Genomic DNA, 17,299 nt, shown 5'->3' on the forward strand with positions numbered 1-17,299 from the left:
TTGAAATAATCTTGTCATCACCGCTTAAAGAGCTAATTTGGATCATTAAATGGTGTTGAAGGTCTTGGAAAGATTGAAGGTTGTTTGTTTTCACAAATGGAATTCGGTCCTAGTACTCATTTTAGAAATGAGACCATTGTCATCTCGTGGCTTATGTTTTAGAAAAACTATAGAAAAATAATTTATTATTCAATTCAACGAGTTGGACTTTCTATTAAAAATGTTACTTGATTTTGTTTTGTCCATAGTCTCGATGAAGCCAATTTCTTTGCTGGCTCACTTGCTAAAGAAGTGGTTTATGGAGTAGAAGAATGAGCTACTTTTTGAAGAGAAAATTAATAACTTGTAAACTCTCTTACGTCATCAACTTTAATGACTTAAAATGTTTATTAAAAAGGAAAATCCAAAGCTGGATCTAAATTTAACCATGTTATGGTTCTATTAGGCTGCGACATGATGAGTTGTGAAAATAATGAAAAGAAAATTGTTGTGGGTCTTTGGCCTTTCCAAAATGACCAATCGAATTCATTTGGTCAAATATTAAAATAAAGACAATAATTGAGATAAAAAGGTGATTAAAAGATACAAAAAGAAATTCAATGGTGTAAGCTAGAATAACCTGCTTACCCTAAAAGAATAACTTGCTTTCGTGTCTTGAGGGATGGTGTCTCCTATACCATTGTCCATCATTGCTTTTCTCAAATGTTTGAAATTCGGATGACCCAAATTCATAATTTCATTTCTAAAGTTTTATTTTTATACTAAATTCGCTTTTTATTTAAAAAATTATGGATTTCTACTTTTTGAACATAAAAATCACACATCAACTACTTTATCATATATTTGAATGTGTACAAAATCCATGTTAGATTATAACCAGTCCGAACTAATAGAGATGTATTTTTACATCCATCTACAACCTATGGGTGCATTCCTAATACTTATTATTTTAGGAACATTTGGTTTGAATTGAGGGCAGAGGCCCACCAAGATTAATATTGATCATATTATCTTTAAATTGGGCCTTTATAAGAATTTATTAGCCCAGCCCAGCTTCATCAGTCCCAAAAGCCACGCCAACTTCAATTCTTATTTTTCTGCTCCTTAACCACTCCATGCTGCAAACTCAAAACAGGAAAAACATAAAATCCATATGGCCTCACTCTCAAGCCACCCCCACCCATTTCCACAGGCTGTGAACCGGCGACCGGCTCAAAACCATAAACCCATACGGTTTTCACACATATCCGCGTCCAAACCCGAAGCATCTGCCTCACACAAAAATGCAGAAGAGGAAACGGGTAGCTTAACAGTGACAGAGAGAAGAAGAAAAAAGAGAGGACTTGTAAATGCAGAGGAGCTGAAACAGAGGGAGGTAAGAGAGAGGAGAGAGGAAGTGAACAGGAAGATAGCTTCAAGGAAGGCTCTTTCCGTCGTTCTGCGAAGAGAGGCCACTGAAGCTTTGATCGAAAAGAAGAGAGGACCCAACAATTCCAAGAAGTTGCTTCCCAGGACTGTGCTTGAAGCCCTTCATGACAGAATCACTGCTTTGCGTTGGGAGTCTGCTCTCAAGGTCTGTCTTCTTATTTTATTTTATTTTTTTGTTGTTTGATTGAAATTTAGAGTTTTTACCTTGGTTTTCGTTTTTGGAGAAATGGTTTCTTTTGGAGGTTCATTATTTGGAGGGTATATTAGGCTGATGGGAAATTTATAAAGTTTGGGTTTTGGGTCTTTGATGAGTGACTAATGTACTTGCTCTTTGCTTTTGGAAGAAAAAGAAAAAAAATTGTAACTATATATAAATATATATTTTCAAGATTAAAAATTAAAAAAGATTTCTTTTTATTACTAAATACATATTTTACTTTAATACTTATAATAACAAAAAATTTAATTTTAATCAATTATGATTTTGCATTTATTATATGGATTTTCATTTGTTATATAGCAACTCTTGTAGAACAAGTAATTCGGCGTAATGATAAGTTTGGGTTGTCAGACTTAAAAACAATTGGTTATATAAGATGTAATCTTCTGATAGAGGCCTTAAAAATAATTCATGGCATACTAGAAGTATTTACTTGTGACAACGGTTCTTGCCCTCTTGAATTTAAGAACCTATCTTGTACATTGTTGAGGTAAAGATCTGGTTCTACCATAAATGATGGTGCTTAACCAGTCCTGTAAAAGAAGTGACAGTCCAAAGAGGCTGAAGTTTTATCACAGTCCAACTCTTCCATGACCATGTCAGTAAATAGTGAGAAAAGATAAGTCAGTAGTGAGAAGGGAATTAAGGAGATAGAGTTCACTGGCAATGAAAAGAGTTCTTATGAATATAAGTTTACTGTATATCGGGTACAGAAAATTACCATAATACCCTCACCTTTAACTCAATGACATGACATGTTCTTAAAAAAGTTTTTGATTTTGCACAATTATGTTAACTGGATCTTGAAATGAAAAATTCTATGATTAATGCGAGTTGAGTTTCTAGAACCCATTTTGGCATGATTAATTAATCTTGTTAATTATTATCCCACATAACTCAAAATATCTAATTGTTTAAAATCATTTATTAAATTATTAATTATATTTTAAAGTTTATAGATTTAATCAATTAACCATCTTTAAAAAGGTCAATTGTGTTTTGTTGTGTTGTACTTTTAACACTTGTTGTTTAGCTAAATTTGTTATTCATGTTATCTTGGGTAACCTGTTTAACAAATAGGACTTTTTGACATGATTATTTAATTGTGTCATGTTTTGTGTCAGCCCATACTTTAATAGTGACACTACTGTGACACAACACAATTATGACATAATTACACGAATTGCCACCTTTAATTGAGATAAGACCACCATTCTCACAGACAACGTTAGATATTGAGGTAAAATTCTAGTTCTATCATCAATGATGGTACTTAGTTGATGATTTACAAGACAAGGTGACAATGAGCAAAGCAGACATTTTACTCTAGCCTAACTCTTCAATTATTAGGTCAGTAAAAAGTGAGAATAGAGGAAGAGAGTTTACAAGCATTTTAAATTGAGTATTACAAAAACTAGCTTATCATATTAAATCATTCTTTTTACTGCAACATTTGGAGTTCCCTGTGGGAATCATGGTCATGTCTCAACTAGCTCAATTTTCTATTGCAAACATCTCTCTTCTCTCCCAAATTTTCTAACAATTAGGATAGTGAAGAGTGAGATTAAAGAGAGAGAGTAGAGAAAGAGATTCTAGTAACAGTGAAGAATTAGTCTCTCCTTATAGAAACAAGCTTACCGTTTAAGATTTTCTTTTTTACTTCAACATTATGGCACTGTTTGTGGGAACGGCCGACCATTTCCACTTGGCTCAAATTTCTCTAGAAAAGGTCTTTCTCAATTCTTGATTGTGGAAACTTTGGTGAGCTTACAATTTTGCCATTTTTTCCTTATAATTTGGTACAAAACAAAACACCTTAAAAGATCAAAATAATGGATGAAATAAAAGCATTCTCCTTAAGTATTTACTACCTACAAGTGGGAATAATAAATTATAACTGTCTTTTATTTCGAGTTACACCTAAAGAAAACCAAAAGAACACTAGATGGATGAGGAACAAATGCTTCCGAGCATCAACTACAATTCTCAAACCTTAAGAATCTTTCTACATATTATGTCATCCAGCCATAAGTTGTATAGAAAACCAACTTCTAACCTTGCTCTAACAATTCTAGAGTAAACCTTATATGAGCAGCAACATTTGCAAGTAACTTCTTGATAGAACCACCAAGTCCAATGTACCTTTACTCCCTTAGCCCGACCTATATTATCTAGGGTCGTGGAGTAGGGGGCTGATGTGGTGGGTGAAAATCACACTAAGGATATTATGGTAATTTCATACCCTATTGCGTGTGCGTGTATGATAAACTTGTTTCTGCAAGGGGCGCTTATTTTTGGCGTTTTAACTGCTACTAGACTCTAGCTACTAACTCTCCTTTTACCAACTTTATCTTTAGAGAGTGGGCTTGAAGTAAAATTTTGGCCTCTATCATTGCCCTTTATCTTGTAGGGGTGTGTTTGGCACCATGGGGTGGTGTGGTGATTCCTATGGCTCCCCACCACCCTGCTCCATTGTGCGAAATGGCCCCTAGGCATTGCCTGAGTACCATAGTTAACAGTAGAACCATATCTTTACCTTGACACTTGCTTTAAACATCTAAATTTGCCATAAAGGTGAAGCCAATCTTAAGTTAGAGCTGCTCAGGTTGCTTGGGTCAAACTCTGGTAAGAGTTTGCTTCATTAGACTGCTGCTGCTTGGCTTGATGGTGGAGAAGTTCGCTTAAGAAATGAATGAGCATGCCAGTTGATATGACTGCTAAAGCATACTTGGATAGCTTGTATGAAAGAGCAATGTTTATATAATGTGAACTTAGATGGTTGCTTTAAGATGACCACCATGAGGTGAAGGGCAAATTGAGTGATAGAGTTCCTTAAGTGCCTGCAGATAATTTGCAGATGGGGATCATGCACTAACATCCGATTAAATTATGATTTTGCTTATTTATCTTTGTAAATTCTTGTTGTGTGCTATGTCAAGAAAAGAAGCGCACCTAAGTGTCTGGGGATCCAATTTAATTTTGGAATATTTTCAACTTTGAGCTCATGTTTTTCCGCATATGGTTGTCAGTGTTCTCTACTTTCTCATTGTTGTGTTTAGAACAATCTTAACTTTCTAGAGCTCATACTCCAGTGACAATACCAGGCTCATCACATGGTTTTTGCATCTTTATGTTTTCAGGTTTTTGAGCTACTACGGGAGCAGCTTTGGTACAGACCCAACTCTGCTATATATGTTAAGCTTATTGTCATGCTTGGGAAATGTAAGCAGCCTGAGAAAGCCCATGATCTCTTCCAGGCTATGATTGATGAAGGCTGTATTGTTAACCATGAAGCCTACACTGCCCTCTCGTCTGCCTACGGTAGGAGTGCTCTCTTTGACAAAGCATTTTCCCTTTTGGAGGAGATGAAAGACACTCCTAATTGTCATCCTGATGTGCAGACTTATTCAATCCTCATAAAGTCATGCCTGCAAGTTTTAGCCTTTGACAAAGTACAGGCATTGCTTTCCGACATGGCAAGTCAGGGAATCAGGCCCAACACAGTTACATACAACACCCTTATTGACGCCTACGGCAAAGCAAAAATGTATCTTGTTAATCCCTCACAAAAATTTCAGGAATGTAACATCTGGTTGCCATGATTATAATGCAACAGAGTAGTTTTAAAATCAAAACTTTTTGATGAGACATGGATCTCCATACAAAAGAAAATCGGCTTAAAATTTGTGACTATATGGAGAGATTGAAGTTCACATACTGAGAAATAACTCATCATTTTTGTTTCCTGAAAGGTTTCAAGAGATGGAAATGACGCTTGTGGAGATGCTTCGGGAGAAGGATTGTGAACCGGATGTTTGGACCATGAACTCCACAATCAGAGCCTTTGGCAGCAGTGGGCAAATTGAAACAATGGAGAAGTGTTATGAGAAGTTTCAGCGTGCTGGTATCCAGCCCAATATTAAGACCTTCAACATTCTTCTAGACTCGTATGGGAAAACTGGAAACTATGATAAGATGAGTGCTGTAATGGAATATATGCAAAAATACCATTACTCGTGGACAATTGTTACCTACAATGTAGTCATAGATGCCTTTGGAAGGGCTGGTGATTTAAAACAGATGGAGTATTTGTTTAGGCTAATGCGGTCAGAGAGAATCAAGCCTAGTTGTGTCACCCTTTGCTCTCTGGTAAGGGCTTATGGTCAAGCTGGAAAAGCTGAAAAAATTGCAGGTGTTTTGCGGTTCATTGAAAATTCAGATGTAACGTTGGACACTGTGTTTTTCAATTGTCTGGTGGATGCTTATGGTAGGATGGGGTGCTTTTCAGAGATGAAAGGGGTGCTTGAAATGATGAAGCAGAAAGGATATAAGCCTGATAAGGTCACCTATAGAACCATGATTAAGGCTTATTCAATCAGCAGGATGACTAGCCATGTAAAGGAGCTTCGAGATCTTCTTGAGTCAGCGTCAGGGACTCCTTTGGGGATGCCGAAGCCTGATTTCCGAGAATGAAGATATTACAGGTCACACATCTCTGAGATCTAATGTGTGTATTGTTCTTATGTTGTATATGCACAGCAACATTAGTGAGATGAAATATAAAAAGTATCATCATTTGCAGTTAAGTTTCTGATCTAGATGCCATTTCTACTTCAACTCACAAAAGTCTACAAACTAACTCAGTTTAAAGCCTCAACAACTCTAAGAAAGGCTCTACCATTGATAAGCCATTTCTTCTGCATCAAGACCCACATACTTAATGATCTGTGCAATTAATAGTTGGGGTTCTGCTAAATGCTGGGATCTTATTTGAGCTCTCCCTTCATCAGTTAGCACATGCATGCAAGAAGCTTGTAAGTTTATTTGTGACTCTGCCTTTTGCTTCACCCTAAATCTGTATCTAAGCTTTCGTCAGAATCATCAGGGTTGCCTTGGTGAGCCTCTGTCGGTCTCCCACTGCTACTTGGCTGCTGTTCTCTGATGGTGATATCACTTGCTGAGGGGGCTTCTTGCTCATCGCTGCCATCCGTGCTTTCTGTTGATTTCTTTCTCTTTTTCACTGGCACAAAACAATCTGATATTCAGAAAGGTAATGAAAGGCAACTTCTTATAACATGCTGCGAGAAAGGGTACTGAATTTTTAACATTGTATAATTGATGTGATTTAGTTATGGAAGTCATAATTTCTTCAGGTTTGTTAAGCACACAGAAAATGTAAGACCTTGAAAACTACAGGTGCTCTAGTATAGCTTCTGTATATATTGAAAAGCAAATTAACAAACAATGTTCTGTGAAAATTTCTGACGGAGGGCCAAACCAGATTTTGCATATGAATTCGGCTCAGAATCTGGGAAAGGCTTTTCCTCCTTCTGATGGAAGGATCCAACAGGGTCTCCTTGTGTTTGTGTCATTGATCCACCCATCCCTTGAAGTGAAACTGCTCCTGCAAATGAACCTGAATTAGGAGCTGAAAAGAAAAATATGCAGCATTAGCAACAGAATTGGCTTCATATGACAATATAGAAATAAATGAATATTCAATAACCATTTTGAATGGAAAGTGTTGAGTTAGCGCTTGATTTTGAGCCAATCCTAGAGACAACTATTTGTTACATCAATAAATGAATATAAGCCCTCAGGACTGACCAAGAAGGAAATCATTTTGCGCAACCTTTATACAGCATTGAGAATGAATATAAATGAATACAGAGGTGATGTTTAATCTGATAATAAGGGAATTTGGCTTATTTCTTTTTCCAAATAGAGTTCCTGGTTGAATCTTCTGTCATTGGTTTCTATTGAAGAAGCTTTTGAGTTCCTGGTTGAAACTTCTGTCATTTGTTTCTATTAAAGAAGCTATTGAGTTCCTGGTTGAAACTTGCGGCTTCTACACTGTCATAAGCTCCATGTAGCGTCTTTTATAGAAATCTTTGCTCTTGCTTGGAAAGAAATTAGGATGTCTATGAATTTACTTATTGTTAGGAAAGGTTCCATCCCCAAATCTTTTCATAAAGAAAACTTTGCATATTGTTTTCTGTCTACTGCTAAAGGAGTTGATTTACCTAAAAAAAAAGAGCTAGAAATTTTGCATCATGTATATATATATATATATAAACATCAATTCTTGTCTTCCTTAAGCAAGAAATTGGTTATTTCTTTAGAAATTTGAATTCATACACAGAAAGTCGGCTAATATACCAGTAGCGCTTCTCTGCCTACGAGGAATGGAAGGTCCTGGCTGTGACGTCGCAATTCCAGATGAACCAAACCGAGGAGCTGCAAAAAGAAGTTTGATGTGAGAGAAAGTCTTTCATTTCGTGACAGTTCAATGTAAAATTATTTGTTTCCTGAAAGTTGAACAAAGCAAGGGATGTGTACGAACTCTGCTGAGAACCAACAGCAACGTTTCTTTCGCTGCGCTCCAAAGCATCTTGCCTCTGCGGTTGTGCTACTCCATCTGGAAGCCACGCTTGAACAGGCAATGCTGCCGATGGGTATATATAGACATCAATTCTTATTTTCCATAAGCAAGAAATTGGGTATTTATTTAGAAATTTGAACTAATGTTCATACACAGAAAGGCAGCTAATATTCTGTCAGCTAGTAATATATCAGTAGCGCTTCTCTTTCTATGAGGAAAGGAAGGTCCTAGCTGTGACGTTGTCGCTGGCTTCTCCCTTGCAATTCCGAATGAACCAGACTTACGAGCTGCAAAAAGAACATTGCTGTGAGAGACGACTTCATTTCCTGACAGTTCAATGTAAAATTATTTGGCTCTAGAAAGTTGAACAAAGCAAGTGGTGTGTACGAACTCTGCTGAGAACCAACAACAACGTTTCTTTTTCTGAGCTGTAAAGCAATATCATGCCTTTGCGGTCGTACAACTCTAACTGGAAATGATGCAGATGGGCTTGGTGCGGCAAATAAAATTCCAGGGTGTCAGTTAAAAGTGAAAGATATGTATTTGCCAACAGAAACGAAGATTTGAGAGGAAAAATATAATTGAGATAAACATGTGGCATGACTTACCGAAAATTTCTTGCTTCGTTATGAAGGTTATTACGACACAAGTTTGTGTGACCTGCCAGCCTCTGATGTTCTGAATCTTGAGGAGCCTGTTGTCCTGAAGTCTGCTGTTGGTGAAAGGTCTGATTTCTCGGACTTACGGAGGGTCGAGCTGGCTGATCGGGACCATGCAAGGAGTGACTTGGCAGTGATTGTTCTTGTCCGACCAAGGAAGGATTTTGTGTCGCTGCTTGCGAAGAGGAGGCTTCATCTGGTTCATTCCCTCTGCCTCCACCATCTCCTCTGCCCCTTCTTCCCCCGTCTCTACCACTTCCTCTGCCCCTTCTTCCCGCGTCTCTACCACTTCCTCTGCCCCGCTCTCCTCTGACTCCATCGTCTCCGTCCCTCCCTCCGGTGTTCATTTCTAGCTGTAATCTTGCTTGGAATAATGCTATGGTCCATTTAAAGAAACAAAAATTAGTAAAGTGGAAATGGAACAAAGGAGAGTTGGAGATTATCAAGAAATTTAAGTCTAAGATGGAAGAGCGGAGACCTTATTATATCCAAGAAAATCACAAGTGGCAATTACTCAAGAAAGATCCAAACATAAGCTAGTAATGAAAGACCGGGGAGAATATCAAGAAACAAAGTAGCAGGGCATTAAAGCAGTGCAATTGTGAGTACAAATATAGTTAGCATATTACTAACTGAAGAAACCATGTAGATTTATAGAGAAGCAGAAATTAAAAACGTTATAAAGAACTGCAGATATCAAATATACATAGTTGTTTTGGTTTAACAAGGTAAACCGAGAAAAGAAGAAGAAGAAAAACAACCGAGAAAAGAAGAAGAAAGACAAGAAAAAACTCTGACAATCAGAGAAACAAGTACAAGTTCACACAACAAATGAGCAATACATTTTCTTCTTCTTCTTCAATATTCCTTCATGATGATGACGAAACAAGAATTAATAGAAATAAAAAGCACGTACCAAGAACAAGATTTGCACTTGCAGTTTAATCCTTGAATTCTTGAAAAATGAATTGGAGAGTTTACGAGAGTTGGTCAGTGCTTCTCCACGGCTTGCAACTTTTCGTCTCCAGGAGTTAGGATTGGACTCACCCTCATGCATAAATACATGTGATTGTTTAATTTCTGCCTGAAAATATATATGGGACCCAAATAAATTAATTGCCGTATGTTCCTGCTTTGTTGACAAGTGGCACCGTAGATTAACCTAATCTATGACCTAATCCTGGTGGCTTGACATTTATTTTAAGTATATTAGATTATGACCCGTGCCTTGCACACGGGTCTCTTTCTATTTGTTTTTTTTTCTCTTTTTATTTTTTTTTATACCTTTTCACGTGGTCAAAAGAGAAAGCCTCAAAAGGACTTCTTTTTATGTATGTTATAGAATTGTCACCTAGGATCTAACAAGTATAAATCTTTCAAACAAAATGCTTATATAGAAGGGTAGACAGCAAGTTAATTTGGGACAACTAATCTTGAAAACAATATTGAAATTTTGAAGTCTCGAAAACAAATTTGAAACAGAAATATTGAAACTTCAAAGAAAGAGAATATGAAAATTTGCAACTTTTATTTCAGAAAATCTTTTATAAAGAAATTCATAAACAATATTGTTGAAGATGCCTTTAACAAACAATATTGAAAATTGTTACAAAGTTTCATTAAAATTTCGAAAGTTTCTACTATCTTTTTAAATTTTGATGAAAATGCCTTACAATCTTTAAAGATGCTTTTTCAATTTCAGTCTTGTCACCCCGAGAGTCCAGTGGCTTTTTCAAAGATTCATTTGGCTTCTAACATGCTTTTGCAAAAGATGCTTTTGAAAGTGCTTTGTTATTATTATTACTAGATTATGGCCCATGCGTTGCACACGAGCCTCTTTCTAGTTTTTTTTTTTCTCTTTCTACTTCTCTTCTTCTTTTCTTTTTCTCTTTTTTCTTAGCCCTCCACGTGGCTAAAGGAGGAAGCCCCTTTGGGGCTTCCTTGTACTTATGTTATGGATATATACAAAAAAATAGTCCAATTACGACTAGAAACGGGATATAACCATTCTTGTTTTCTGCTCAAGCCTTGGATTCTACAAGTTAAAATGGCACTTGATCTCCTTCTATGCTAATTTTAATAGCAACTGATCTGCACCACTTTGATCTAAAGCATCAATGTCAAATATACTTTATATTCATAATGTTTGAAATTTTTTTTTAATTATTTAAGAAAATTTAAATAAGTCATTATATTTCTATTACGGTCAATTAAATCTATGTATTTTTATTTTAAGTTAAATAAGTTCTTATGATTAAAGATTGATTAATTGTCATTAATTAAAATATTACTTGTCATTTTATATTTACATAATATTGATGCCAAGAGCGAAAAATATTATATAGTCATGTTATTATTCCATATCAACATACCACAGCATCGTTTTTTATGCTATATCTATATGTCATACTAATGCCATATAATATAAAATGATAAGTACTCTTTGACTAATAACAATTAATCAACTATTAATAATAAGTGCATATTTAAGATAAGATAAAAGTATAAGAATATGATTGATCGTAATAAAAAAATAAAGATTAATTTAAAATTTTTTAAATAATTTAGAGACATTTTGAAATTTTATGCTTTCATATGTCAACATTTGACTTTCATCAAGTTCTCCATCGTCGTGTATTTCTCCTTGTACTTCTCTTCATTTTCCTTTTTGCTTTAAAACTGAACTTCTCTTCATTTTCCTTTTTGCTTTAAAACTGAACACACGCACATTTATATATATATATATATATATATATATATANCTGAACACACGCACAATATATATATATATATATATATATATATATATTAATTTTCAATTAATTATTTATTTTACAATATGATTTGTTAAAAAAATATGTTGTTTATTTTCATTGAATGACAAAATTTGAACACATTATACGGCATAATGAAATTTAAGCATGTGGAAACAATTAGGTGTGTGTTTTGGTATCACTCTCCTTCTTTGTCAGGAAGCTAGGGAGGGGTCGATGTGACTTTGGGCAACGTGGAATCGGCATTGGAGGTAGATGTAGGCCTTGTATATAGGGGTGAGCAAATTGGAACCGACCCGAACAACCGAACCGAACCGAAATGAGTTCGATTTTTTCGATTCGGTTAGTTCAGTTTTTCGGTTATAATAGTTCAGTTAGTATAATTGCTTCGGTTCGATTTCGGTTAGAAAAATATCTAATCGAACTAACCGAACTAGCCGAAGGGCATTTTAGACATTTTATCTAAAAAACTATTAAACCCAAATATTCCCAATCTCAGTTATCCCTTTCTGCCTTCTGGTTTTTTGCTTTTTGCCATTCCCCCGTGAGCCTTCCATCTCTAATCCATCTCTAGGCAAATCTGTCCCCTAGTGAGCTGTCCATCTCCACTCTTCGCTTTCTCTTCTCCAGTCCATCTTTGAAGGCTCTCTCTCAAACTCTCACACATACACACCACAGCGATCGTCGATTTTGAAGGCTCTCTCTCTCTCAAACTTCCATCTCAATTGGTAAGCCCTATTATTCAAATTTGATTTTTTCTTTTTCAACTCAAAGTTTTTGCTTAGTCTTTCTTCTTTCTCTTTTTCTTTAAATATGATTTTTTACCTTTTTTTTTATTTGGGTTAGGGTTTTTCTTCTTTTTCTTTCTTTTCTTCAAATCTGGGTTTCCTTGATTTGAGTTTAGGGTTCAATGAGGTCTGATTTATCTACCTTTTTTTTTTTTATTGTAGGAAAGACTCTAGCCATCAAGTTTTTACTTTTTCACAAGTAAATATCGGATTTTTAGCCAAAATTTTTCTTCCATTTTACTTGTTAATATCATAGTTAATATAATTTTCTAGAATTATGTTAATATCTGTAAACATGGATAATCAAGGAAGGGTGGTCATGATTAGACATGTCTATTCTCTGTTTTTCAGTGTAAAAAATTGAACTAATCTGCCATATGTGTTTTAACTGGCTTTGAGAGATGGATGCATGATATGATAGTTGTTAGTTACACAAACGGACATCAAATGCATTAATTTCCTGTGGAAGTTGCCTAGACATGTAATAACAGACTTGAAAAGGCCGAGATTCTTAACTTATGAAAAATTTTACTTGTATTTTTTTGTTGGATTTTGATTGATTCTTTTGTATGTTTAATTATCATGATAGTAAGGATTTTACACTTAAAAAATTAAATTTTGTCGACAATAATTGTATAAAAGTTTTGCTCTTTCATTTCATTTAAGAAATTATCATGACAGTAATGATTTTACATATAAGAAATTAAATTCTTAATAGTTAAAAGCTCAATCTCATTTCATTCAACAATTCCAAGTTTCCAACATGTTCAGAAAATAAAATATTGATAGTGTGATTACTGTTTACTCATTAGATGGTATGATTAAATAAATTTACTAAACAATTAAAAGTTAATGCTATGATTTTAATAACTATGACATTTATTTTTAATTTCCTCCAATATAATATCAGCACAAATTTGATTCATTGAATGTGATAGTACCATACGTTAATTTTTTCTTCCATCAATATTAAAATGAAAATATTGGCATGACATTTATATTCATTTACTATTTCAAGCTCCCTTGAGCAATTAATCTTTGAATACAAGACGAATTTTCTCATTTGAATTCAATGGACAACCATTTAGTTAGAACACACTTAAGCTCTTGACAATTAGAAGCAAAAAGTTTATTATTTTCTTTTTCTTATGTTTCAAGGTGTAAAGCTGATTAATTAAGTTTAGCCCATTGTTCCTTTTACAAATTTTTTAGCATTGAATTTTTTCCAACAAAAAGTTATCATGACAAATTTGCTAATTAATTAATTATTTTGAGTGCCAGGTTGAAGATTTCAATGGCAAGTGAAAGCGATAATCTAGCTCCAGCTTCTACTCCTAGTAATGCTGCTACGCAATCTACTCCTATTGCCATGCCGTTAGCGTCACGAACACCAACTACACAGCAAACTATAATCTCCACTAATGAAAGTGATGCTGTCAATTCTAAGAAACGGAAAGCACTTCCACCGAGGTCTGAAGTTTGGAAACACTTCACCAGATTCGTCAATGATCAAGGTGAACAAAAAGCTAGATGCAATTATTGTGATAGGGTACTTTCTGCTAATACTAAATATAATGGCACAACTTCATTGAAGAATCACATGAATTCTTGCAAAAAGTTTCCTAGTTCTACTAATGATTTTACTCAAATTGAGTTAGCTTTTCAATCAGGGGATGGGTCCATAGGAACTTGAAAATTTAGTCAAGAAGCCATTAGAAAGTCTCTAGCTAAGATGATCATTAGAGATGAGTTACATTTTAGATTTGTAGAAGGGGAAGGATTTAAGGAATTCGTGGCAACTTCATGTCCTAGATTTATTGTGCCATTACGATGGACTGTTGCTAGAGATTGCTTTAACATTTTTGTTGATGGAAAGAACCATTTCAAGTATATATTGAGAACATATTCTTTTAGAGTTTCTCTGACCACAGACACATGGACATCAATTCAAAGAGAGAATTATTTGTGTCTTACGGCTCACTTTATAGACCATGATTGGAAATTACACAAGAGAATTTTAAACTTTTGTCCCATTTATAGTCACAAAGGTGAGGCCATTGGAAAAATGATTGATAAATGTTTGCGTGATTGGGGGATTAGTAAGGTTTTCACTATTACTGTTGATAATGCTAGTTCCAATGATATTGCAATAGCATATTTGAAGAAAAAATTGAACTTTTTAGGAAATAGCTTTTTAGAAAGCAAATTCCTACATATGAGATGCATTGCACATATCATTAATCTCATTGTCACTGATGGATTAAAGGAAATGAATAATTCAATTGCTTGTATCAGAGGGGCAGTTAGATATGTGAGACAGTCACCTGCTAGGTTAGCAAAGTTTAAGGAATGTGTTGAGTCTGCAAATATTCAATCAAAAAATTTGTTGTGTTTGGATGTTAGTACTCGATGGAACTCTACTTACTTGATGTTAGAAACAGCTCAAAAGTTTGAAGAAGCCTTTACTTTATTTGAGGAAGCTGATTCTCAATATAGAACTGATTTGTTGATGGGAGATGGGATACCTGAACATGAAGATTGGGAAAATGTTAGGAGGTTGAATCTTTTCTTGAAACATTTTTACACACTCACAGTAAAAGTTTCAGGTATTTCTTATGCCACTATTAATACTTTTCTTGATGATATTTGTGGTATTTATTGCATTTTGAGAGATAGACAAAAGCATCCTGATGTTGAGTTGCAAACAATGGCAAAGAAAATGAAAGAGAAATTTGATAAGTATTGGGGAAATATAGAAAAAATGAATAAGTTGCTTTATGTTGCCTCTGTTCTTTGATCCAAGGAAAAAACTTGTATTTGTGGAGTTTTGTTTGAGGAAAATGTATTCGAATGAGCAGGCTTCATCGATTTGTGTGAGTTTGAAGAAAACAATGGAAGAGTTGCTTGTTGAATACCAGAAAAATGTACAACCTCCTCTATTGAGAAAGTTGGTGACAGTAGCCAATCCCAAGTGAGCTAAATTTCAGAATTTAATGACGATGTTGACTTCAGTGCTAGTGTTGCTCTTCTGAATAAATTTAAGAGATATAAGATTGCAATTGGTAAGGAAGAGGATAAGTCTGAATTGGAGAAGTATTTGAATTTAAATGAGCCTAATGCAACCGATAGTGATGATTTTGATGTTCCCATTTGGTGGAAACTCAATAGTCATAGGTATCCTACTCTTGCCCTACTAGCTCGTGATGTTTTAGCGATTCCTCCATCCACAGTTGCTTCGGAATAAGCTTTTAGCACCGGTGGTCGTGTGCTTGATGCATGTAGGAGTTCTTTAATGCCTAAGATGGTGCAAGCTCTTATTTGTGCTCAAGATTGTCTACGTGGACCTTCCTATTATCTTCATGACACTGAGAATGATTTGGCAGAGCTTGAGAAAGTTGATGAAGGTAAGTATTTTATTTATATCATCATTTCATTTTTGTTGTTTCAATTGTTAATATGTTATCGTTTTGTTTCTTACATTCTTGTTTATGTATTGTAGAGTTGTTAAAGATTACAGTGGACAATGTACTTGATAATCTTTAAGGTAATCAAGTAAGGTTTAGTACTTGATAAATATACTCTTAAATATTTATCAAATTAACAATTTTATATTATTGTATTCTTGAAAAAGTTTAACCTTTATTGATAGTCTTTATTCTTGAATTTTATATTTTAGGTTGCTGCTGAAAATCCAACCCAAGAACCTGCCATTGCACTTCCCTTTGTTGCACCACTCTTGTCTCCTGCATCTTTCCTTCCATCTGAACCCCCTTCTGTTGTTGTTTTGTATGTTTAATTATCATGACAGTAATGATAGTTGTTAGTTGTTGGATGTTCTTGTTGTTGTTGGATCTTTTGCTTTTCTACTATGTTGAAATTTATAAGGATCGAAATGATGTAGGTCCTTTTTTCTTTTTGCATATTTGAATTGTTGTAAAAGTGCAGCATCTTTCCTTGATTTTTGGTTATAGTTGTGCTGCTGTGGGATATTTCTTGCTCTGTTTCTTGAATATATTCAGGGGAGTTGTAGGAACTTTTAGGGTATTGGACATTTTTGTGTCTCCATTAAAGTTGACTCTACCTTTTATGCCTTAAATATGTACATTTTTGTGTCTGTATTAAAGTTGACTTTACCTTTGTTTCATATATTTTGTCACACAAGCCCTAGTTGGGAGTAAAGAGGTGCCGAAAGAGAGTAAATAACATTATTAGCAATTCTTTTGTTTTGCCTTCTTTTGCAAATGTACAGGTTACTAATGAAAATAAATAATTTTTTGTTTTATAAAAAAAAAATTATTAAGTTCGGTTTTTGGTAACCAAACCGAACTAACCGAGTTAGTTCGGTTTCGGTTAGTTCGGTTACTGGATATCCAGTAACCGAATTAACCGAACTACCCGTTTGCACAGCCCTACTTGTATATACGGATTCAAGGAGCAGAAATTTTGGTCCTTGCTAGCTCTAGTAGGACCAATTGAGGCTAAATTAGTCCCTACCAGGTGTGATGTCGGCCAAGGTTGACCATTGCCCATCCTGTGCCAAAATAATATTAGGGCAGGAATGAAAAATAAAAGAAAAATAAAGAAAAAAGTAGTATATGTAGAGATCAATTGTCACATGAGCATTGATCCATGTCCAATGGTATTTGACCATGGAGGTGACCATTAATGAAATTATGCCACCATCTCCTTTTGTATTGAATAAAATGAAATTGGTAAGACATTGACTCTTACATTGATTGAACACTAACACTTATAATAACATTTAGATTTTATTAAGTGTTATTTAGGCTATTCCAATATAGTATTGAATAATATTCATGTCATTTAGCAATCAGAGTATCAATCAATGGAAGTTAAAAGTCAAAGGAACAAAGGTTGAATTTATAACAAGATTGGGTGTGCAAGAATGGATTTTTGAATTTCTTAGATTAAATTAAAAAAGTAAATAAAGTTTACTCTGTGTCCCACTCTTATTCACTATAAAAAATTTGAGCTTCATCAATGGAATCGTGTTCGTTTGTAATACTCTATTGTTAAATGCCAACTAA

At 34.7% G+C, this 17,299-nt stretch overlaps 2 protein-coding genes and 1 long non-coding RNA gene across 4 annotated transcripts; 2 read left to right on the top strand and 1 right to left on the bottom strand.

The window, feature by feature from the left end:
* Positions 1,124 to 6,893, top strand: LOC18612774 (pentatricopeptide repeat-containing protein At5g48730, chloroplastic). 2 transcript variants are annotated; one of them, XR_001926244.1, is made up of 4 exons: positions 1,124 to 1,573; positions 4,789 to 5,195; positions 5,401 to 6,462; positions 6,534 to 6,893. XR_001926244.1 is itself a non-coding variant. In XM_007049699.2 (3 exons), exons 1-3 carry the CDS (start codon positions 1,154 to 1,156, stop codon positions 6,119 to 6,121), a joined length of 1,548 nt encoding a protein of 515 aa, XP_007049761.2. In that variant the 5' UTR covers positions 1,124 to 1,153; the 3' UTR covers positions 6,122 to 6,893. The 2 variants fall into 2 exon arrangements, 1 of the variants encoding a protein (XP_007049761.2); XM_007049699.2 differs by having other exon boundaries at positions 5,401 to 6,893.
* Positions 6,224 to 9,726, bottom strand: LOC18612775. The gene is made up of 8 exons (XM_007049700.2): positions 9,606 to 9,726; positions 8,639 to 9,065; positions 8,422 to 8,519; positions 8,183 to 8,317; positions 7,992 to 8,093; positions 7,808 to 7,885; positions 6,927 to 7,076; positions 6,224 to 6,668 (listed from the first exon to the last, which is right to left on the bottom strand). Exons 2-8 carry the CDS (start codon positions 9,034 to 9,036, stop codon positions 6,493 to 6,495), a joined length of 1,137 nt encoding a protein of 378 aa, XP_007049762.2. The 5' UTR covers positions 9,037 to 9,065; positions 9,606 to 9,726; the 3' UTR covers positions 6,224 to 6,492.
* Positions 15,389 to 16,284, top strand: LOC18612776. Its single transcript, XR_001927768.1, has 3 exons — positions 15,389 to 15,655; positions 15,751 to 15,803; positions 15,928 to 16,284. It is a non-coding gene; the product is annotated as an uncharacterized LOC18612776 (long non-coding RNA).

The sequence above is a fragment of the Theobroma cacao genome, chromosome 1 (genome assembly GCF_000208745.1).
Source record: "Theobroma cacao cultivar B97-61/B2 chromosome 1, Criollo_cocoa_genome_V2, whole genome shotgun sequence".
In the NCBI taxonomy this organism is placed as follows: domain Eukaryota; kingdom Viridiplantae; phylum Streptophyta; class Magnoliopsida; order Malvales; family Malvaceae; genus Theobroma; species Theobroma cacao.